General features: G+C 54.6%; 1 protein-coding gene and 1 long non-coding RNA gene across 9 annotated transcripts in view; both read left to right on the top strand.

Annotated features, from left to right (window-relative positions):
• Positions 1–215: 215 nt before the first annotated feature.
• The window catches only part of LOC116956793 (neuroligin-3-like), a 188,587-nt gene continuing 164,238 nt past the window's right edge, over positions 216–24,564 (top strand). For all 7 annotated transcript variants that reach the window (XM_076054714.1, XM_076054713.1, XM_076054712.1 and 4 more), the window contains exon 1: positions 216–1,681. In XM_076054714.1, the coding sequence (XP_075910829.1) occupies positions 1,186–1,681 (496 nt within the window). In that variant the 5' untranslated portion in view covers positions 216–1,185. The remainder of the gene's footprint in view (positions 1,682–24,564) is intronic.
• On the top strand, positions 11,870–23,006 carry LOC142906579 (uncharacterized). Of its 2 annotated transcripts, none has more exons than XR_012930380.1 (2): positions 11,870–15,192; positions 15,432–23,006. It is a non-coding gene; the product is annotated as an uncharacterized LOC142906579 (long non-coding RNA). The 2 variants fall into 2 exon arrangements; XR_012930379.1 differs by having other exon boundaries at positions 11,870–15,383.

The following is a 24,564-nucleotide window of genomic DNA, read 5'->3' as shown; positions in this document are numbered from 1 at the left end:
ATAGCTTCGGGTCGGTTTCTGGGGGGGGTGACGAACGCGTGCCGGATTTGTCCGCGCGTCTTCGTCGGCGTCGGGTTTTTTCACGGTTTTTTTTTTAATTTAGATGTAACGCCGTGCATCGGATCTAAAGGAGGGGGAGGGGGGGGATGGGATGGGGGGGTTTGTGGGGCAAAAACCGACGACGGAACGGCGATGCCAGGTTTCGTGGAAGGCCTGAGCGAAATTCGTCAATCCCGTTCGAGTAATTTTCTTTCATCGGAATGCCCCCGCGGCCCGATTGGACTTTCACGAAGACGCAGGTGGCCGGGTGAGACCCCTGAGCTCCACCCACCCCAACCCAACACCTCCAACGCACGCGTAGCACGCGGGGGGCTGGGGAGAGAATTTTCCCACCAATTCAATGTTTTGTCGGTCGCACTTTTAACTGCTGACCCACGTGGGCGATAGCGGGGGTTTTCACCACCCCTCCCCCCTACCCCGCCCCCTCCCCCACCCCCCCCCCCCCAAGCAATCTCAAAGTTCCAAATTCCTGCCCCAATATCCCTTCGCTGTCAGATATTCTGCGAGGACCGCGGTGGGAGTTTCATAACGGCCAGGCATTTTTTTTTTTCTCTTATAATTCTCCCTCCCGTGCATGTCAAGGGGCTGTCATCACCCGGGGCCGGCGGGTTTGGGGAAATAAAATAACGAGTTTTGAAATCGCCGAGGAGCACGACGAGCGGGAAGAGCAACACGAAATAAGGCGACGTTCAAAGCTCGAGGGGGGTCTCGGCTCTCTCCGCCGTCGGGATCGAGTCGAAATACCCGACGTCACGTCAACATCCTCCTCCTCCTCCTCCTCTTCCTCCTCCTCCTCCTCCTCCTCCTCCTCCTCCCTCCTCCCGCCTCCCACACCTCCACGTGCCCCTCGCTCGATCGGCGCCATCGCTCGCAGTGGCTTTTTCACGTAGGCTGGGGGCCCCCCTCTCGATGACCTCGCGAAGCGGACGCGCGCAGCCACCAGCGACCGTCCGGCCCGCGCGCTGCGGCGTTGACCTCTCGGCCGCCTCTGTGGCCCTGGCCGGGGGCGAGCGGCTGAGCGGGCGGCCGAGCGGGCGGCCGATTTAGCGAGCAGCGCGGACAATCAACAACGAAGGGCACGGGCTCCGCCCTTCACGGGAACCGCCCTCGCGAAGGCCGCCGACGATGCTGCGGATTGCGTCTCGCGCGAGGCCGGGTCGGCGGCCGCGGCCGCGGCTGCTGCCGACGCTGGCGCTGCTGCTGCTGGACCTGGCGGCGAGCGGGAGCCTCGGCCTCGGCGGCGGCGGCGGCGGGCCGGCGCACGGGGCCTCGCCCGGCCAGGAGGCGCCCGTCATCCAGACGAGCTACGGCAAGCTGCGGGGCACGCGAGTCAACCTCGTCAACGAGATCCTGGGGCCCGTCAACCAGTACCTGGGCGTGCCGTACGCGGCCGCCCCGGTCGGCGAGCGGCGCTTCCAGCCACCCGAGCCCCCGGCCTCGTGGCAGCAGACGCGCAACGCGACGCGCTTCGCGCCCGTCTGCCCGCAGAACGTCCAGGGGGTGCTGCTCGAGGTCATGCTGCCCGTGTGGTTCACCTCCAACGCCGAGGTGGTGGCGAGCCACCTGCTGGAGCAGAGCGAGGACTGCCTCTTCCTGAACGTCTACGTGCCCACGGAGGATGGTGAGTTCTGGCGGCCGGGGGGCCGGGGCCGGGGGCGGGGCCGGGGCGGGGGCGGAGCGGGGCGCTCGGTACACGTTTGGGGGTGTTGGAGGGGGCGGGGCGGATAAGACGAAGGGCGCCGGGTTGGGTGGGGGGCGATGAATGGGGAGGGGGGGGGTGGGAGGGGCGAGCGAGGAGAGCGAACGGCGAGCGAGCGAGCGAGCGATTGAGCGAGATTCTTCGCGTACGAATGAAGGCCTCAGGCCCGTGGTTGCTCGGGTGCTCGGATAGGCAATAATCACTTGTGCAAAGCCAGCAAAGACTCCTCCCCCCCCCCACACACGCACCGCCCCCCCCCCCCCCCCCAGCCCATCTGCCCTTGTCCGTAGCGGTCACCGTTTTCCCCAAAAGGTATCAAATGTCTCGCGAGAGGGGGCAGCACGGTGAACCGGAAACCCGCCACTCCCCTCGTTCGGCCGTCCACGGTCCCGCCCTGCCAACGCCCACTCGTACCGCTCGAGACGCCGCGCGGAGCGGGCGTCCTCCTGGCCTGTTCCCGACGGCTCCATAGCTGTCAACCCCTTCCTCAGTTGCCCTGCCTTGTTACAGGCGAATTCAGGCCTTATTGGTCACCCCCCGTGCCCCTTACGAATCTCAACGTTCATCCTACAAAGTCACCATCACGAAGTGGAGAAACACAAACAGATAGACGAAAACTTATGCTTTATTTGCCCGTATATTTGAAACGGCTGAAAACTCAATTTCCCTGTACAAGAATAACTGGTAAACCGTACGGGTTCACAGCTATGCAGTTCGCCCACTGCCCACTGCCCAGCACATGCCCATGCGTTTTTTGCCAGCCTCGTTAGGATTTCCACCTATCCTGGTCTTCCCAGCACCGTCCTCCAGTTGGGCGAGGCAGCGAGATCCCGCGAGTCTCTCCGAGCACGCGAAAGCGTCCCGATTTTTGTTGGCAAGCTATGTAACAACAACAACAACAACTGCAGCAGCAGCAGCAGCAGCAACAGCGGCACGATGCATTTTAAAGTCTCCTTCTCCCACCATCCTCCGCGACAGTGGCACACGTTTCCCCCTGACCACCCGACGACACTGAGAGGTGTGCCACGCCTCATCAGGCGGCGTCGGGCCGAGCAATTTCGAGCGAACGCTCACGCACCTCCCGGAGGCTCCACATCGCCCCTCCGCATTTACACGGGCACCCCCAGCCTCCCCCCACCACCACACTGCCCACAGAATCCTCTCCCCCCACTCGCCTCACCGACCATGCCCCGCGGACCAGATAGTGCCACCGCCCCCCCTCCGCCTCCCCCCTTTTCCCCGTACGGTGAGTTGAGCATGGGGGCCGGAACATTCTCTAACCCGCGACAAAATGTCAGATTTTTCACAAAAGCTTATTCGGTTGTGGTCGGGAGGGGGGGGGGGCGGGGGGGGGTAAGGAGGGTGGGTAGGAGTGGGCCACACACACCTCAACAGACTCTCTGAGCCCACCGACCGGGACTGTCGTGGCCATCCCGAGACATCCGTCGTGTTGGACACGTCAGAGGGGAGGGAGGCTGTTGTTGGCTTTCGGCTTGCCCCTGGACCCCGCGATGCGAACTGACGATGGCGCGACAGCGACTCCGGGGGCCTTGCCGTGAAATCGCGCGGCGCGGCGCGGAAGGAAGGAAGGAAGGAAAAAAAAAACCGCTTTCGCGGCCGCTGCCAGCGAACGAGCGACCGGGGCGACGGAGTCGGCGGCCGCGAAGTGAGCGGCCGGGGCGGCCGGGCGGGCGGGCGAGCGAGCGAGAGAGAGCGAGAGAGAGAGTTCGAGATTCGAGGCGCTGGGTGGGAGCGGAACGCAGGGTGGCTCCACTCCAGACACCTCTCGTCCGTGCCGTCCGTAGCCGCCCGTGCCGCCCCTAGCGGGCAACAAAAAACCGCGCTCCGCTGCCACGCCGCCCGTGTTTACCGGTCGCCTTTAGATCGCTCGCGACAGGTTGGTGGTGCACCACCCGTGGGAGGTGGTGCTCCACCCACCCACTCCCCCACTCCCCCCCCCCACCCCCCGCGCCCCCCACCCCACTCTCCCCCCCCCCGGCACCCCCACCCCCACCCCTTTCCAAATACTCACCAACCACCCACCCACCCCCACCCCCCGCCCCCCCCCACTTGCACGAAACTTGGCACTGTGAGCAGTGGTTAAAGTGGGCAGAGGCCCTAGCTAGGCCTAGGCGGTAAAGCAAGGGCGGCGTTTGTGGCCCGTGCCATTCTCACGCCGCTTACAACTCTGCGAGCTCTGTGGGGGGGGGGGGGGGGGGGGGGGAGCGATTTCACAACCCGAGTCTTGCAGCAGCAGCAGCAGCGGCGGCAGTGGCGGCAGCAGCTGCCGGTTAAAGCCAGTGGGCCTGAGGCACCGGCTTAAGAGTCTCTTCCGTGGAAAAAAAAAAAGCACTTTGACGTCGCAGTAGATTTGGCGGGCAAACTGTTAAAGCTGAGTTAAGGCCTAGGTAGTTCAGCTGGGCTTAGGGTTGCAGCCGGTTAAGACGGCAAAACCTATTTGAGGGCCTAACCGTCCAAGGTGGGAAACGGGTCAAGCCATAGTTAGCGCTCGGCATGCCAGTGGTGGAAGGCCTAGCCAGTCCAGTCGGTCGACTAATTATTTACGCCATGCCCTGGAGAGTGAACTGGTTCAAGTTGTAACTAGCCGGCCTGGTAGATTGGCCTAAACCATAACCACCTCTCTGTGCGGTTAGATAGTTGTCTTGGCGACTTTAAGTGGTTCCAGGGGGGGGGGGGGGGGAGGTGGGGAGCCGGTCGTGGCATAGCCTCGATTCGCTTTTTCGTTCGCATTTTGCCCCCTCCCACTATTTATTCACCTACTCCCCCCTCTCTTTTGTTTTCGTTTCGCCAAAAAAAAAAGGGGCCTCCCAACTGCTTTAATTGCTGCTTTCCTTTACCGGCCACTTTCCGCTTCTGGAGCGCTTTGCCACGAGCTTGCCGCTCTCCTCCCCACCCACCACCCACCACCCACCCACCACCCCACTCCACCAGCGCCTGGTCTCACCCCGTCCGCCCGCACGCCCGGACTCACGCACGTGCGCGGCCCGCCGACCCAAAGCCCTGTGTACCCCCAACCCCCCTCCACCACCACTACCACCACCGCATCGATGCAGCATCCGTGAATCTGTGGGCACGGCTCTCCCATCTCCTCCACATCCACATCCACCTCCCCCCCCCCGCACCGCCACACCCCACCCCCTGCCACCGCCGCGCCCGCGGGGATAACACCCCCGGCACGCTGAGCCTCTCGTCGCGAGCTCACATGGAGGTTTAAAGAAGACCTCCACTCACACACCCCTAAGCGCTGTGCTCCACCGTTCCTATGGGCGGGGTTAGGGACGGTCCTGCACCTGGACCATCGAACCCCGTCAGGTCGACTTGCTGCTGCCGAGGGCACGGGGGCTACCGGATAGCCTTGGGAAGACTCGACTAGACAATTGCGAGGACTGTTGGTTATTTCACCAAGCAGTAAGGCATCGCCACTGAGCTGCTAAATTTTTTTCCTTGGAAGCAAACCCGGCCATCACGAATGGTCGATCCACGCATCCACGGAGAGAGGCGAGGTAGTTAACATCTCCTAGCCACCGTCACGATGATGTGAGAGAGAAAGACGCAGACTCCAAAAGTACAGCAGCAGCAGGCATCGTCAGGGTCAGGATGGAACCCACGACCTCCCGCACGCAAGGCGAGGTAGTTGACATCTCCTAGCCACCGTCATGATGATGAGAGAGAGAAAGACGCAGACTCCAAAAGTACAGCAGCAGGCATCGTCAGGGTCGGGATCGAACCCACGACCTCGTGCAGGCCAGGCGAGGTAGTTAACATCTCCTAGCCACCGTGATGATGATGAGACACAGGGAGACAGGCAGACTCCAAAAGTACAGCAGCAGGCATCGTCAGGGTCGGGATGGAACCCACGACCTCCCGCACGCAAGGCGAGGTAGTTAACATCTCCTAGCCACCGTGATGATGATGAGACACAGGGAGACAGGCAGCCTCCAAATATACAGCAGCAGGCATCGTCAGGGTCGGGATCGAACCCACGATCTTGTGCACACCAGGCGAGGTAGTTAACATCTCCTGGCCGCCGTGGGCTGGCAGACAAGCCCCTCCCTCACTTTCCACCCGTGCGAAACTGTCAACAAACGCCACCACCCATTGGACCGCGATCGTCCGATGGGACGCACATGGTGGGGTGGGGTGGGTGATGGGAGGCGGTGGCGGGTCCTGGGAATCCAGGAGCGAACTTTAATCGACCACTGGCTGCTTCTTCTTCTGCTTTCAGGACGCTTAGAGATACATTGAGACCCATATAGATACATCGATACCCTTAGAGATACATGGAGACCCTTAGAGATACATAGAGACCCATAGAGACACAGAAAGATGCAGAGCAATACATAGAGACCCAAAGAGATACAGAGAGATGCATAGAGATACTTTAGAGATCATAGAGACCCTTAAAGATACAGAGACATACATAGAGATGCATAGGCACCCATAAAGATACATAGATACCCTTAAATATACGTAGAGACCCATATAGATACATAGAGACCCAGAGAGATACATAGATATCCAAAGAGATACGTAGGTATCTATATGATACAGAGAGATCCCATAGACATACTTTACGTATAGAAACACAGAGATACCGTACATAGAAACGTACTTCCCAGTGTCCAATTTGCTTAACGAGGGTGACAGAGAGACCACGAGAGAGTCGAATTTGCAAACCCTGGGTTGTCACCCAAGTGACAAAAGCAAAATTAATATAAAGTAACGGCATTGAAGCAAAGAGAGATCGGAGCAAAAACAAACTGCATCATCATTAACATCAGACCGCATCCATTATTTTCGTCTCCCCCCTCCTATTTTCCAAACATAGATGGACTCGTCCATCTGAATAACTGCCAAATCGCTCTCCGTGGTGCTAACGTTAAAAAAGAAAACCCGCCACTTTTTTCAAATTTTCTTGCTGTGGTTTTCACACCTGATGATGATTCCTTGCGTTGCAGTCGAAACGTCGTGAGAATTTCTATTGTTTTATATTTTTATTATTTTATTGTTTCCAATTTTACGTGACTTTTTCCGAAAGAACCAAGAATATCATTAACATCGTCACTGGCATTGTCACGCGAGGGAAATCTCAAATAATTGACACGAACACAAAAAAATCTAAGATATTATAAATTGCACCACCCCCCTCCCCCCCCCAGTGCCGTAGGTTGCGATGGTGTCGCCCCGCGCGCCCGACAGGCCAGCTGCAGTTAGGTACAGTCCGTGTTGCGTAATATCAGAAATGGGACAAACCGTGACCCTTTGTTAAATTTACAAATCCTCACGAAGCTTCTCAGAGACTCATAACCGCCGGCCGCTTGTCGCTGGTATAGCCGACGGATTAATTTCAGCCAGAGCAGAAAAAAATTTGAAATGCGACCATAAAAAATTCTGTGCCCACTGAGCCCTGCCAACACATCCCACACACCCCCACCCCCACCGACCCCCACCCATCAACTCTGTGTCCGGAGGAATGGGCGGGGCTTACACTTCCTCTTTAGGCCCCGCCCACCTCTTTTGGCTCCACGCCTTTTCTTTGTGGTGGGGCCTGTAGAGGAAGTGGGCGGGGCCTACAGAGGAAGTGGTGGGGCCTACAGAGGAGGTGGGCGGGGCCTACAGAGTAAGTGGGCGGGGGCTACAGAGGAAGTGGTGGGGCCTACAGAGGAAGTGGAGGGGCCTACAGAGGAAGTGGTGGGGCCTACAGAGGAAGTGGAGGGGCCTACAGAGGAAGTGGGCGGGGCCTACAGAGGAAGTGGGCGGGGCCTACAGAGGAAGTGGAGGGGCCTACAGAGGAAGTGGTGGGGGCTACAGAGGACGTGGAGGGGCCTACAGAGGAAGTGGCCGGGCCTAGAAAGGACGTGGCGGGGCCTAGAGAGGACGTGGCGGGGCCTACAGAGGAAGTGGAGGGGCCTACAGAGTAAGTGGGCGGGGCCTACAGAGGAAGTGGACGAGGCCTACAGAGGAAGTGGTTGGGGCCTACAGAGGAAGTGGGCGGGGCCTACAGAGGAAGTGGTTGGGGCCTACAGAGGAAGTGGGCGGGGCCTCTAGATGTTGAATTTCCCCCGTTGAGTTTAGCTGTTCGAGGCGTAGACTCGAACAGACGCGGCTGGTGGCAAAGCCCCTTGGCTCCGTAGGCACCAGAGCCGTTTGATTCAAATCTCCCGAACGTGGGGTGAGGACGCGGGGGAGCACAGCTGGGTGGATGTAAAAAGAAACAAACTAGAAACAAGCCAAACGATTTGTGAGATTGAAAAATGTTTTCTTTAAGAAAAGAGATACAAAGCGTTTAAAGTTGACCCGCGTCGTCACGACCGTTGGGGCCTCGTCGGGCGCTCGCGAATTCCCCCCCCCATCGCTTCTCACCCATCCCACCATCGATCGGTGTCCCTGTGCGAAGGTATGTTGCCGATGTGGTTGTTGTTGTTGTTGTTGTGGTTGTGGTGGTTGTTGTTGTTGTGGTTGTTGTGGTTGCTGCGGGCGATTGTGATGGGGGTGGGTGGGGGGTAGTGGGCGAACTGAGACCGACCAATCAAAACTCTCCACGTGTCCATGTTATTAACCGCGGTGAAGGTGTGTGAGGGGGGGGCATCATTCCACGGTAAAGTGAAGCGAGGATCCCAGGGGCCGTTGATGGCCCAACTGCGGCGCTGCTGCTGCTGCTGCTGCGTGGCGGTGACTCTGCTCGATGGCCGTGTCTCCCTCCAGTCTGTAGCCTCTCGCTTAGGCCAGTCGATGATGACGATGGTGACGATGGCGACGATGACGACGTTGAGAACGATGATGACGGTGATGGCAACGGTAGCGACGATGACGATGACAATGACGACGACGACGACGATGACGACGGCAATGACGGTGATGACGACGACGATGATGAATAGACTCACACAGAGACCCATAGACTCGCATTGAGAACCATGGACTCGCACAACACCAACCACCGTTCACAGATAAGTGATAGTAACATTACCACGGCGCTTGCGCCAGGCTAGGTGCACTTTGAGGCCACATGAAGTGTCGAGGGCCCGCTTAGCAGGAGGTCCCGGAACACACCCAGGTGCCACGGGTCGACTGACTGAGATGAGTGGCTGATGCACCACCTGTGCCCCCTACTGCACAAACTTGCTGTCTTTTAGCCGCCCGACGCTCCACTCGCTGTTGTGAGCGTCGCTCATCTACCATCCGTTGTTGTTGCTGGAGGACGACTGCCTCCAACTGCCCAGCAGCAGCAACAGCGTCCTTCACGAGCCTCCTCCACAGAGGCTGATCATGACACCGCTGGTACTGCTCATTGGCAAGTCCACTCAGCTCCACAGCCACCTGTACAACGCAATTTAATTTCTTCTCCAGCCAACAGCGCGCGCGTGTAGCTCCCTCTGTTCGTCCGAACAGAACCGGATTGGCCACGCGGCGGCTGGGCACGCGGGCTGTGTCACCCAGCCAATGCAGCCTCGTCTGCCGGATGGAGCTCACTGACGGGACTGTGTCCAGAGCTTTCAAGGATCTGTGAGCTCCTCACGCAACCCAGCCTGGTTTAAGCCACGACGGATCGTAGGCAGGGCCAGCCTGAATAATTCAAACCAGCACAGATTTTTTTTCCTTTCGGGGGCTCAGGAGTTTCGCAAAGCGTAGAGAAGGGAGGGAATGACCCGTGGCCGAGAAGACCCGAAGCTTCGTGCGGAGCGACAGACCAGGTAGCTTCCACACAGCAGCGTTACGCAGCCGATGAAAGGATAATGTCGCTCGGCCAATTCGGAGTGAGACCTCTGCTGTTGAACCGGAGCCGGTCATAAGCGCACTGCCCAGGTATGGGAAACTCTCCACTCTCTCCACAACTGCCCCATCACCGATTGGGAGTTGTGGGGGCAGAGTGTCCGATGGCACAAAATACCCAGGCAGGTGCTTCGTTTTGGTGGGGCTGATGGTAAGGTCCCCCCACCTCTTCGTGGCAAGCTCCAGGTTCAGCAGCAGCGCCTCCAACTCCTCCTCTGAAGTGAGCAGCAATTACCAAATCATCGGCATACGTGACGTGGTTGGACCAATAGGGAGCCATCCCTCGATCTCACGCGGGCGTCGATCAGCCTCCCACTGCAGCTGTACCCTGACTGATGTGCGCTCCCTGTGACGTCATTCATGACACTGTGACGTCATTCATGACATTGTGACGCCATTCATGACGCTGCGACGTCATTTTTTACCCATGTATCCTGCGCGGGCGAATCGGGGCGAGGATGGGGGATGGGGGGGAGGGCAAAGCCACTCGCGGATTTTATTTTTTCTTTCTGTCTCTCTCTTTCTGCCACCGGGGCGATGACGCAGCTCCTAGGAGTTTCAAACTAAACTTTTTTTTTATTTTTTAAACAGGTGAGGCCCCCTTGCCTGGTACACAGGAGGCGGTCGTGGGTTCGATCTAGACCCTGACGATGCCTGCTGCTGCTGCTGAATACTTGGAGTCTGCATCTCTCTCTCTCTCTCTCATCATCATCACGGTGGCTAGGAGATGTTAACTACCTCACCAGGTATACAGGAGGCGGTCGTGGGTTCGACCACCGACCCTGACGACGCCTGCTGCTGCTGTAGATGTGGAGTTTGCGTCTCTCTCTCTCTCATCATCATCACGGTGGCTAGGGAGATGTTAACTACCTCGCCTGGTGCACAGGAGGTCGTGGGTTCGATCTAGACCCTGACGATGCCTGCTGCTGCTGCTGTATACTTGGAGTCTGCGTCTCTCTCATCATCATCACGGTGGCTAGGAGATGTTAACTACCTCTCCTGGTACACAGGAGGTCGTGGGTTCGATCCCGACCCTGACGATGCCTGCTGCTGCTGTAGATGTGGAGTCTGCGTCTCTCTCTCTCTCTCATCATCATCACGGTGGCTAGGGAGATGTTAACTACCTCGCGTGGTATACAGGAGGTCGTGGGTTCGATCCCGACCCTGACGATGCCTGCTGCTGTATATTTGGAGTCTGCGTATTTCTCTCTCTCATCATCATCACGGTGGCTAGGAGATGTCAACTACCTCGCCTGGTCTACAGGAGGTCGTGGGTTCGACCACCGACCCTGACGACGCCTGCTGCTGCTGTATATTTGGAGTCTGCGTCTCTCTCTCTCATCATCATCACGGTGGCTAGGAGATGTTAACTACCTCGCCTGGTACACAGGAGGTCGTGGGTTCGATCCCGACCCTGACGACGCCTGCTGCTGCTGTATATTTGGAGTCTGCGTCTCTCTCTCTCTCTCATCATCATCACGGTGGCAAGGAGATGTTAACTACCTCGCCTGGTACACAGGAGGTCGTGCTGACGACGCCTGCTGCTGCTGTATATTTGTGGAGTCTGCGTCTCTCTCTCTGTCTCCCCGTGGATTCTGTCTCGGGGTCCTCCGCATTTACAATCGAGGTCACGCGTTTAGAGGATTTTGCTGCCACTATACATTTCCACGTGATTATGATGAACTACTTTTCGTTGACCTGCTATCATTTGGTGGCCATGTCGCTTCTTAAAAAGAGCCACATAGCTCAGTGGGGCCATACCTGGTAAAAAAGTAGGTTTTAAAGAGGTAATTGCCACCGATACAAATGTCTCTCTCTCTCTTTCTTCATTGAGTCATTGGTTACCAGGCGGAGACCATTAACTCACTGCACTAAAACCCAGGAACTCAGTGTCTCTGACACTGCCATCGTGAACCCACTGAGAGACACGCAGACCCAGGTCTCGAACCCAGCCTCTCAGTGTCTCTGACACAGCCATCGTGAACCCACTGAGAGACACCCAGACCCAGGTCTCGAACCCAGCCTCTCAGTGTCTCCGACACAGCCATCGTGAACCCACTGAGAGACACCCAGACCCAGGTCTCGAATCCAGCCTCTTAATGTCTCCGACACGGCCATCGTGAACCCACTGAGAGAGAGACACCCAGACCCAAGGCTCGAACCCAGCCTCTCGGTGTCTCTGACACGGCCATCGTGAACCCACTGAGAGAGAGACACCCAGACCCAGGGCTCGAACCCAGCCTCTCTGTGTCTCCGACATGGCCATCGTGAACCCACTGAGAGAGAGACACCCAGACCCAGGGCTCCAATCCAGCCTCTCAGTGTCTCTGACACGGCCATCGTGAACCCACTGAGAGAGAGACACCCAGACCCAGGGCTCGAACCCAGCCTCTCAGTGTCTCTGACACGGCCATCGTGAACCCACTGAGAGAGAGACACCCAGACCCAGGGCTCGAACCCAGCCTCTCAGTGTCTCCGACACGGCCATCGTGAATCCACTGAGAGAGAGACACCCAGACCCAGGTCTCGAACCCAGCCTCTCAATGTCTCCGACACGGCCATCGTGAAACCACTGAGAGAGAGACACCCAGACCCAAGGCTCGAACCCAGCCTCTCAGTGTCTCCGACACGGCCATCGTGAACCCACTGAGAGACACCCAGACCCAGGTCTCGAATCCAGCCACTTAATGTCTCCGACACGGCCATCGTGAACCCACTGAGAGAGAGACACCCAGACCCAAGGCTCGAACCCAGCCTCTCGGTGTCTCCGACACGGCCATCGTGAACCCACTGAGAGACACCCAGACCCAGGGCTCCAACCCAGCCTCTCAGTGTCTCCGACACAGCCATTGTGAACCCATTGAGAGAGAGACAGCCAGATCCAGGGCTCGAACCCAGCCTCTCAGTGTCTCTGACATGGCCATTGTGAACCCACTGAGAGAGAGACACCCAGACCTAGGGCTCGAACCCAGCCTCTCGGTGTCTCTGACACGACCATCGTGAACCCACTGAGAGAGAGACACCCAGACCCAGGGCTCCAATCCAGCCTCTCAGTGTCTCTGACACGGCCATCGTGAACCCACTGAGAGAGAGACACCCAGACCCAGGGCTCGAACCCAGCCTCTCAGTGTCTCTGACACGGCCATCGTGAACCCACTGAGAGAGAGACACCCAGACCCAGGGCTCGAACCCAGCCTCTCAGTGTCTCCGACACGGCCATCGTGAACCCACTGAGAGACACCCAGACCCAGGGCTCGAACCCAGCCTCTCAGTGTCTCCGACACGGCCATCGTGAACCCACTGAGAGACACCCAGACCTAGGTCTCGAACCCAGCCTCTCAATGTCTCCAACACGGCCATCGTGAACCCACTGAGAGAGACACCCAGACCCAGGTCTCGAACCCAGCCTCTCGGTGTCTCCGACACGGCCATCGTGAACCCACTGAGAGAGACACCCAGACCCAGGTCTCGAACCCAGACTCTCAGTATCTCTGACACGGCCATCATGAACCCACTGAGAGAGAGACACCCAGACCCAGGGCTTGAACCCAGACTCTCAGTATCTCTGACACGGCCATCATGAACCCACTGAGAGAGAGACACCCAGACCCAGGGCTTGAACCCAGCCTCTCAGTGTCTCTGACATGGCCATTGTAAACCCACTAAGAGAGAGACACCCAGACCCAGGGCTCGAACCCAGCCTCTCAGTTTCTCCGACACGGCCATCGTGAACCCACTGAGAGAGAGACACCCAGACCCAGGGCTCGAACCCAGCCTCTCAGTGTCTCCGACACGGCCATCGTGAACCCACTGAGAGAGAGACACCCAGACCCAGGGCTCGAACCCAGCCTCTCAGTGTCTCCGACACGGCCATCGTGAACCCACTGACAGAGAGACACCCAGGCCCAGGGCTCGAACCCAGCCTCTCAGCGTCTCTGACACGTCCATGATGAACCCTAGCCATGATGGTGCCCACGGTGGCTAGGAGAAGTTAGGGTGGGGGGTGTGGAGACTTCCTTGTGAACCACTGCGATGAGATTTGTTCTCAGCAACAGTTGTAAAACAACAACAGCAAATAACTTTTTTTCGGTCTAAATTGACACTTCAACGTTTTATTTGACTTGAATTCGAGCATTTGGTGTAACACTGCAACGAGGGTACAGTGTGGAGCCGCTGCAGTTTACGTGCTGCATTTTTTGCGAAGACGGAAGAGCGAGCCTCCCTTGCAGCGTTAAATGTTCGAGATCCCGTGAGCATAATCGATATATTTGAATTAGGGCAATAGGAGGCCACCACGATGTAGAATAAGGAACAACAATAGCCTCTCCATGTGAGAGACGCATCACAATGCAGAATGATAACAATAGCCTGCTCCAGGTGAGAGAGACACATCACAATGCAGAATGATAACAATAGCCTGTTCCAGGTGAGAGAGACACATCACAATGCAGAGTGATAACAATAGCCTGTTCCAGGTGAGAGAGGCACATCACAATACAGAATGATAACAATAGCCTCTACAGGTGAGAGAGACACATCACAATGCAGAGTGATGACAATAGCCTGCTCCAGGTGAGAGAGACACATCACAATGCAGAGTGATGACAATAGCCTAATCCAGGTGAGAGAGGCACATCACAATACAGAATGATAACAATAGCCTGCTCCAGGTGAGAGACGCCTCACAATGCAGAGTGATAACAATAGTCTGCTCCAGGTGAGAGAGACACATCACAATACAGAATGATAACAATAGCCTCTCCAGGTGAGACAGACACATCACAATGCAGAGTGATGACAATAGCCTGCTCCAGGTGAGAGAGACACATCACAATGCAGAATTATAACAATAGCCTGCTCCAGGTGAGAGAGACATTACAATGCAGAATGATAACAATAGCCTGTTCCAGGTGAGAGACACATCACAATACAGAGTGATAACAATAGCCTGCTCCAGGTGAGAGTGACACATCACAATGCAGAGTGATAACAATAGCCTGCTCCAGGTGAGAGATAGACACATCACAATGCAGAGTGATAACAATAGCATGCTCCAGGTGAGAGAGACACATAACAATACAGAGTGATAACAATAGCCTGCTCCAGGTTTTAGAGAGATCATAATGCAGAGTGATAACAATAGCCTGCTCCAGGTGAGAGAGACACATCACAATACAGAATGATGACAATAGCCTCTACAGGTGAGAGAGACACATCACAATGCAGAATGATAACAATAGCCTGCTCCAGGTGAGAGAGACACATCACAATGCAGAATGATAACAATAGCCTGCTCCAGGTGAGAGATAGACACATCACAATGCAGAGTGATAACAATAGCCTGCTCCAGGTTTTATAGACATCATAATGCAGAATGATAACAATAGCCTGCTCCAGGTGAGAGAGACACATCACAATGCAGAATGATAACAATAGCCTGATCCAGGTGAGAGAGACACATCACAATGCAGAATGATAACAATAGCCTGCTCCAGGTGAGAGAGACACATCACAATACAGAATGATAGCAATAGCCTGCTCCAGGTGAGAAACACATCACAATGCAGAATGATAACAATAGCCTCTACAGGTGAGAGAGACACATCACAATACAGAATGATAGCAATAGCCTGCTCCAGGTGAGAAACACATCACAATGCAGAGTGATAACAATAGCCTCTCCAGGTGAGAGAGACATCACAATGCAGAATGATAACAATAGCCTCTCCCGGTGAGATGGAGATGCATCACAATGAAGAATTATAACAATAGCCTCTCCAGGTGAGAGAGACACATCACAATGCAGAATGATAACAATAGCCTGATCCAGGTGAGAGAGACACATCACAATGCAGAGTGATAACAATAGCCTCTACAGGTGAGAGAGACACATCACAATGCAGAGTGATAACAATAGCCTGCTCCAGGTGAGAGAGACACATCACAATGCAGAATGATAACAATAGCCTGATCCAGGTGAGAGAGACACATCACAATGCAGAATGATAACAATAGCCTGCTCCAGGTGAGAGAGACACATCACAATGCAGAGTGATAACAATAGCCTGCTCCAGGTGAGAGAGACGCATCACAATGCAGAGTGATAACAATAGCCTGCTCCAGGTGAGAGAGACGCATCACAATGCAGAGTGATAACAATAGCCTGCTCCAGGTGAGAGAGACACATCACAATGCAGAATGATGACAATAGCCTGCTCCAGGTGAGAGAGACACATCACAATGCAGAATGATGACAATAGCTTCTCCAGGTGAGAGAGACACATCACAATGCAGAATGATGACAATAGCTTCTCCAGGTGAGAGAGACACATCACAATGCAGAATGATGACAATAGCCTCTACAGGTGAGAGAGACACATCACAATGCTTAATGATAACAATAGCCTGCTCCAGGTGAGAGAGACACATCACAATGCAGAGTGATAACAATAGCCTTCTCCAGGTGAGAGACACATCACAATACAGAATGATGACAATAGCCTGCTCCAGGTGAGAGAGACACATCACAATACAGAATGATAACAATAGCCTCTACAGGTAAGAGAGACAAATCACAATACAGAATGATGACAATAGCCTGCTCCAGGTGAGACACATCACAAAGCAGAATGATAACAATAGCCTGCTCCAGGTGAGAGAGACACATCACAATGCAGGATGATAACAATAGCCTCTACAGGTGAGAGACAAATCTTTCCGCAGAACCAATTCCATGATGACAATGTCGTCACTACAAAGACAAAGCTCCCCCGTGTAGCCTCTAACAGGCTGTAGGGGCAAGTGCTGTGAGTAGCGAGTAGCAGCAGCACCTGTGAAGGTAGACACAGACAAAGGTCCCCCGTGTAGCCTCTAACAGGCTGTAGGGCAATTGCTGTGAGTAGCGAGTAGCAGCAGCACCTGTGAAGGTAGACACAGACAAAGGTCCCCCGTGTAGCCTCTAACAGACTGTAGGGGCAAGTGATGTGAGTAGCGAGTATCAGCAGCACCTGTGAAGGTAGACACAGACAAAGCTCCCCCGTGTAGCCTCTAACAGACTGTAGGGGCAAGTGCTGTTAGCGAGCAGCACCTGTGAATGCTACCGGCACTGTGGCACACGAGGGGGTGGGTGGCTACCAGCACCACGCCCGGCCGCCTTTGTCTCCCCCAGTGGCGATGTTCACTACACACCGCTACACCAGCTACTCGTTTGAGGCCCAGGACCGGTTCAGATAATCGTCACTGGTGGTGTTGGTGGCCGTGAGCGGGAATCGAACTCAGGTCACCGGGGTTCGTAGCGCGGCATAGCGCTAACCACTACACCCACCGCTCCCCACCACTACCACCAACACTGAGCCTCCCACGTGCCTTCACGATGTCCCGTTCTGCGTGTGTGCGCGTCTGTCTGTGTGTGTGTCTGTGTGTGTGTCTGTGTGTCTGTGTGTGTTTGTGTGTGTGTGTCTGTGTGTGTGTCTGTCTGTGTGTGTCTGTCTGTGTGTGTGTCTGTCTGTGTGTCTGTCTGTGTGTCTGTGTGTGTGTCTGTCTGTGTGTCTGTGTGTGTCTGTCTGTGTGTCTGTGTGTGTGTCTGTCTGTGTGTGTCTGTGTGTCTGTGTGTGTCTGTGTGTGTGTCTGTCTGTGTGTGTCTGTGTGTTTGTGTGTGTGTGTTTGTGTGTCTGTCTGTGTGTCTGTGTGTGTGTCTGTCTGTGTGTGTCTGTCTGTCTGTCTGTGTGTCTGTCTGTCTGTCTGTGTGTGTCTGTGTGTCTCTGTGTGTGTGTCTGTTTGTGTGTCTGTCTGTGTGTCTGTGTGTGTCTGTGTGTCTCTGTGTGTGTGTCTGTTTGTGTGTCTGTCTGTGTGTCTGTGTGTGTGCGTGTCTGTCTGTGTATGTCTGTGTTTGTGTGTGTCTGTCTCTGTGTGTGCCTGTCTGTCTGTGTCTGTCTGCATGTCTGTGTGTGTGTGTCTGTGTGTGTCTGTGTGGCGAGCGATAGTGTAGTGGTTAGCGCTACGCTGCGCTATGAACCTGGCGACCCGGGTTCGATTCCAGCTCACGGCCAACACCAGTGACGATTATCTGAACCAGTCCCGGGCCTCCCCTAGGTCGATTCAGCCTCAAATGAGTACCTGGTGCGGTGTGTAAACATTGCCACTAGGGAGACAAAGGCGGTCGGGCGTGGTGCTGGCCACCCACCCCCTCGTGTACCGTTCCCGCCTTCATAGGTGCTCGCTAACAGCACTTGCCCCTACAGTCTGTTAAGGCTATATGGGGGATCTTTGTCTTTTTTGTCTGTGTGTGTGTGTGTCTGTCTGTGTGTGTGTCTGTGTGTGTGTGCGCGTCTGTCTGTGTGTGTGTCTGTGTTTGTGTGTCTGTGTGTGTCTGTGTGCCTGTGTGTCTGTGTGTGTGTATGTCTGTCTGTCTGTGTGTGTCTGTGTGTGTCTGTGTGTCTGTGTGTGTGTTTGTGTGTCTGTGTGTGTGTCTGTCTGTGTGTGTCTGTGTGCCTGTATGTCTGTGTGTGTGTATGTGTGTCTGTGTGTCTGTGTGTGTGTTTGTGTGTCTGTCTGTGTGTCTGTGTGTGTGTCTGTCCGTCTGTCTGTGTGTGTCTGTGTGCCTGTGTGTCTGTGTGTGTGTTTATGTGTCTGTCTGTGTGTCTGTGTGTGTGTCTGTCCGTCTGTCTGTGTATGTCTGTGTTTGTGTGTGTCTGTCTCTGTGTGTGTGTGCCTGTCTGTCTGTGTTTGTCTGTATGTCTGTGTGTGTGTCTGTCTGTGTGTGTGTATGTCTGTGTGTGTCTGTGTGTCTGTGTGTGTCTGTGGCTGGTGGTGGCTTGGAGGGCGGGAGCGGTGGTGCAGTGGTTAGCGCTGCCGCGTTACGAGCACGCCATAGAGATGCCGAGATCGATTCCCGGCTCAGGGCCAAGAATTATCTGGGCCCTACTCAGCCTCAAACGAGTAGCTGGTGTAGCGGTGTGTAGTGAACATCGCCACTGGGGGAGACAAAGGCGGACGGGCGTGGTGCTGTTAGCCACCCACCCCCTCGTGTGCAACAGTGGCGGTAGCCTTCACAGCACTTGCCCCTACAGCCTGTTAGAGGCTACACGGGGGACCTTTGTCTGTGTCTACCTTCACAGGTGCTGCTGCTACTCGCTACTAACAGCACTTGCCCCTACAGCCTGTTAGAGGCTACACGGGGGACCTTTGTCTTTGCGTGATGGGGAGTGGTGGCACAGTGGTTAGCGCGCCGCGCTGCAAATCGACACACGTTCGATTCACGTTCACGGCCAACACGGGTGACGATTATCTAAACCGGTGCCGGGCCTCCGCTAGGTCGACTCAGCCTCAAATGACTGACCTCGGTGCGGTGGTGCAGTAAACATCGCCCCTGGGGGGAGAGACAAAGGCGGCCGGACGCTTGCCCAGATCGCGCCCAACCTCGACTCGCCCGACCATCCCATCCCATCGCGTCCCGCTAACCCTGCCCACTCCCCCCCCCACCTCCCCTCGCCCCTCCCCCCCGCCAGCAGCAGCAGCAGCAGAAATCGAGAAAAATCTCCAGGCTGATGAGGGTCAGCAGCGAGGGCTCGGTGTTCACGACACTAGGCCGACGTTCCGGGGCAGGGGGCTATTTGGTTTGGGTTGCCCGCAACGCTTGGTAGCTGCTGCTGTGAGCTGTGAGCTGTGTGGGCTACTCGCCCATAGACTCACACGGACACTGATAGACTCACACGGAGACCCATAGACTCACGCAGAGACCCATAGACTCACGCAGAGACCCATAGACTCGCGCAGAGACCCATAGACTCACACAGAGACCCATAGACTAACACAGAGACCCATAGACTCACGTGGAGACTCATAGACTCACGCAGAGACCCATAGACTCACAGAGAGACCCCATAGACTCACGTGGAGACTCATAGACTCGCACAGACATCCATAGACTCGTGCAGAGACCCATAGATTCACACAGAGACCCATAGACTCACACGGAGACCCATACACTGAGACCCATAGACTCACACAGAGACCCATAGACTCACACGGAGACCCATAGACTCACACGGAGACCCATAGACTCACACGGAGACACATGGACTCGTGCAGAGACTCATAGACTCACACAGAGACCCATAGACTCACACAGAGACTCATAGACTCACACAGAGAACCATAGACTCACACAGAGAACCATAGACTCACACAGAGAACCATAGACTCGCGCAGACACCCATAGACTCACACAGAGACCCATAGACTCACACAGACCCCCATAGACTCACGCAGAGACCCATAGACTCACACAGAGACCCATAGACTCACACGGAGACCCATAGACTCGCGCAGAGACCCATAGACTCACACAGAGACCCGTAGACTCACGCAGAGACCCATAGACTCACACAGAGACTCATAGACTCGCGCAGAGACCCATTGACTCATATGGAGACCAATAGACTCACACAGAGACCCACAGGCTCACACAGAGACCCATAGACTCATATGGAGACCAATAAACTCAGACAGAGACCCATAGACTCACACATAGTCCCATAGACTCACAGAGAGACTCACACAGAGACTCAAAGACTCACGCAGAGACCCATAGACTCACACAGAGAGCCATAGACTCGTGCAGAGATCCATAGACTCACACAGAGACCCATAGACTCAAACAGAGACTCATAGACTCACGCAGAGACCAATAGACTCACACAGAGACCCATAGACTCGCACAGAGACCCACAGACTCACTCAGAGACTCATAGACTCACAAAGAGACAGATAGACTCACACTGAGACCCTTAGACTCACACAGAGACCCATAGACTCACAAAGAGACAGATAGACTCACACTGAGACCCATCGACTCACACAGAGACCCATAGACTCACAAAGAGACAGATAGACTCACACTGAGACCCATCGACTCACACGGAGAACCATAGACTTACACAGAGACCCATAGACTCACACAGAGACCCATAGACTCACACAAAGACTCATAGACTCACGCAGACACCCGTAGACTCACACGGAGACCCATAGACTCAAATGGAGACTCATAGACTCACACAGAGACCCACAGACTCACATGGAGACCATAGACTCAGACAGAGACCCATAGACGCACGCAGAGACCCATAAACTCACACAGAGACCCATAGACTCACACAGAGACCCATAGACTCACATGGAGCCTCATAGACTCACACAGAGACCCATAGACTCACATGGAGACTCATAGACTCACACGGAGACCCATAGACTCACACAGAGACCCATAGACTCACACAGAGACCCATAGACTCACACAGAGACTCATAGACTCGCGCAGAGACTCATAGACTCACATGGAGACCCATAGACTCACACAGAGACTCATAGACTCACACGGAGGACCATAGACTTACATGGAGACCCATAGACTCACATGGAGACTCATAGACTCACGCAGACACCGTAGACTCACACGGAGACCCATATACTCACATGGAGACTCATAGACTCACACAGAGACCCACAGACTCACATGCAGACCCATAGACTCATACAGAGACCCATAGACGCACGCAGAGACCCATAAACTCACACAGAGACCCATAGACTCACACAGAGACCCATAGACTCACATGGAGCCTCATAGACTCACACAGAGACCCATAGACTCACATGGAGACTCATAGACTCACAGGAAGACCCATAGACTCACACAGAGACCCATAGACTCACACAGAGACCCATAGACTCACACAGAGACTCATAGACTCGCGCAGAGACTCATAGACGCACATGGAGACCCATAGACTCACACAGAGACTCATAGACTCACACGGAGGACCATAGACTTACATGGAGACCCATAGACTCACATGGAGACTCATAGACTCACGCAGACACCCGTAGACTCACACGGAGACCCATAGACTCACATTGAGTCTCATAGACTCACACAGAGACCCACAGACTCACATGGAGACCCATAGACTCAGACAGAGACCCATAGACGCACGCAGAGACCCATAAACTCACACAGAAACCCAAAGACTCACACAAAGACCCATAGACTCACATGGAGACTCATAGACTCACACAGACACCCACAGACTCACATGGAGACCCATAGACTCAGACAGAGACCCATAGACGCACGCAGAGACCCATAAACTCACACAGAAACCCATAGACTCACACAAAGACCCATAGACTCACATGGAGACTCATAGACTCACACATAGACCCATAGACTCACACGGAGACTCATAGACTCACGCAGAGACCCATAGATTCGCGCAGAGACCCATAGACTCGCGCAGAGACCCATAGACTCACACAGAGACCCATAGACTAACAGAGAGACCCATAGACTCACGTGGAGACTCATAGACTCACACAGAGACCCATAGACTCCCACAGAGACCCATAGACTCACGTAGAGACTCATAGACTCACGCAGAGACCCATAGACTCACAGAGATACCCCATAGACTCACGTGGAGACTCATAGACTCGCACAGACATCCATAGACTCGTGCAGAGACCCATAGATTCACACAGAGACCCATAGACTCACACGGAGACCCATACACTGAGACCCATAGACTCACACAGAGACCCATAGACTCACACGGAGACCCATAGACTCACACGGAGACCCATAGACTCACACGGAGACACATGGACTCGTGCAGGGACTCATAGACTCACACAGAGACCCATAGACTCACACAGAGACTCATAGACTCACACAGAGAACCATAGACTCACACAGAGAACCATAGACTCACACAGAGAACCATAGACTCGCGCAGAGACCCATAGACTCACACAGAGACCCATAGACTCACACAGACCCCCATAGACTCACGCAGAGACCCATAGACTCACACAGAGACCCATAGACTCACACGGAGACCCATAGACTCGCGCAGAGACCCATAGACTCACACAGAGACCCGTAGACTCACGCAGAGACCCATAGACTCACACAGAGACTCATAGACTCGCGCAGAGACCCATTGACTCATATGGAGACCAATTGACTCACACAGAGACCCACAGGCTCACACAGAGACCCATAGACTCATATGGAGACCAATAAACTCAGACAGAGACCCATAGACTCACACATAGTCCCATAGACTCACACAGAGACTCACACAGAGACTCAAAGACTCACGCAGAGACCCATAGACTCACACAGAGAGCCATAGTCTCGTGCAGAGATCCATAGACTCACACAGAGACCCATAGACTCAAACAGAGACTCATAGACTCACGCAGAGACCAATAGACTCACACAGAGACCCATAGACTCGCACAGAGACCCACAGACTCACTCAGAGACGCATAGACTCACAAAGAGACAGATAGACTCACACTGAGACCCATAGACTCACACAGAGACCCATAGACTCACAAAGAGACAGATAGACTCACACTGAGACCCATCGACTCACACAGAGACCCATAGACTCACAAAGAGACAGATAGACTCACACTGAGACCCATCGACTCACACGGAGAACCATAGACTTACACAGAGACCCATAGACTCACACAGAGACCCATAGACTCACACAGAGACTCATAGACTCACGCAGACACCCGTAGACTCACACGGAGACCCATAGACTCAAATGGAGACTCATAGACTCACACAGAGACCCACAGACTCACATGGAGACCCATAGACTCAGACAGAGACCCATAGACGCACGCAGAGACCCATAAACTCACACAGAGACCCATAGACTCACACAGAGACCCATAGACTCACATGGAGCCTCATAGACTCACACAGAGACCCATAGACTCACATGGAGACTCATAGACTCACACGGAGACCCATAGACTCACACAGAGACCCATAGACTCACACAGAGACCCATAGACTCACACAGAGACTCATAGACTCGCGCAGAGACTCATAGACTCACATGGAGACCCATAGACTCACACAGAGACTCATAGACTCACACGGAGGACCATAGACTTACATGGAGACCCATAGACTCACATGGAGACTCATAGACTCACGCAGACACCCATAGACTTACACGGAGACCCATAGACTCACATGGAGACTCATAGACTCACACAGAGACCCACAGACTCACATGTAGACCCATAGACTCAGACAGAGACCCATAGACGCACGCAGAGACCCATAAACTCACACAGAAACCCATAGACTCACACAAAGACCCATAGACTCACATGGAGACTCATAGACTCACACATAGACCCATAGACTCACATGGAGACTCATAGACTCACAGGGAGACCCATAGACTCACACAGAGACCCATAGACTCACACAGAGACCCATAGACTCACACAGAGACTCATAGACTCGCGCAGAGACTCATAGACGCACATGGAGACCCATAGACTCACACAGAGACTCATAGACTCACACGGAGGACCATAGACTTACATGGAGACCCATAGACTCACATGGAGACTCATAGACTCACGCAGACACCCGTAGACTCACACGGAGACCCATAGACTCACATGGAGTCTCATAGACTCACACAGAGACCCACAGACTCACATGGAGACCCATAGACTCAGACAGAGACCCATAGACGCACGCAGAGACCCATAAACTCACACAGAAACCCATAGACTCACACAAAGACCCATAGACTCACATGGAGACTCATAGACTCACACAGAGACCCACAGACTCACATGGAGACCCATAGACTCACACAGAGACTCATAGACTCGCGCAGAGACTCATAGACTCACATGGAGACCCATAGACTCACACAGAAACTCATAGACTCACACGGAGGACCATAGACTTACACGGAGGACCATAGACTTACATGGAGACCCATAGACTCACATGGAGACTCATAGACTCACGCAGACACCCATAGACTTACACGGAGACCCATAGACTCACATGGAGACTCATAGACTCACACAGAGACCCACAGACTCACATGTAGACCCATAGACTCAGACAGAGACCCATAGACGCACGCAGAGATGCATAAACTCACACAGAAACC

The sequence above is a fragment of the Petromyzon marinus genome, chromosome 67, assembly GCF_048934315.1.
Source record: "Petromyzon marinus isolate PM22_M1 ecotype Great Lakes invasive population chromosome 67, UKy_Petmar_22M1.pri1.0, whole genome shotgun sequence".
In the NCBI taxonomy this organism is placed as follows: domain Eukaryota; kingdom Metazoa; phylum Chordata; class Hyperoartia; order Petromyzontiformes; family Petromyzontidae; genus Petromyzon; species Petromyzon marinus.
This window is presented reverse-complemented; position numbering and strand designations above follow the sequence as displayed.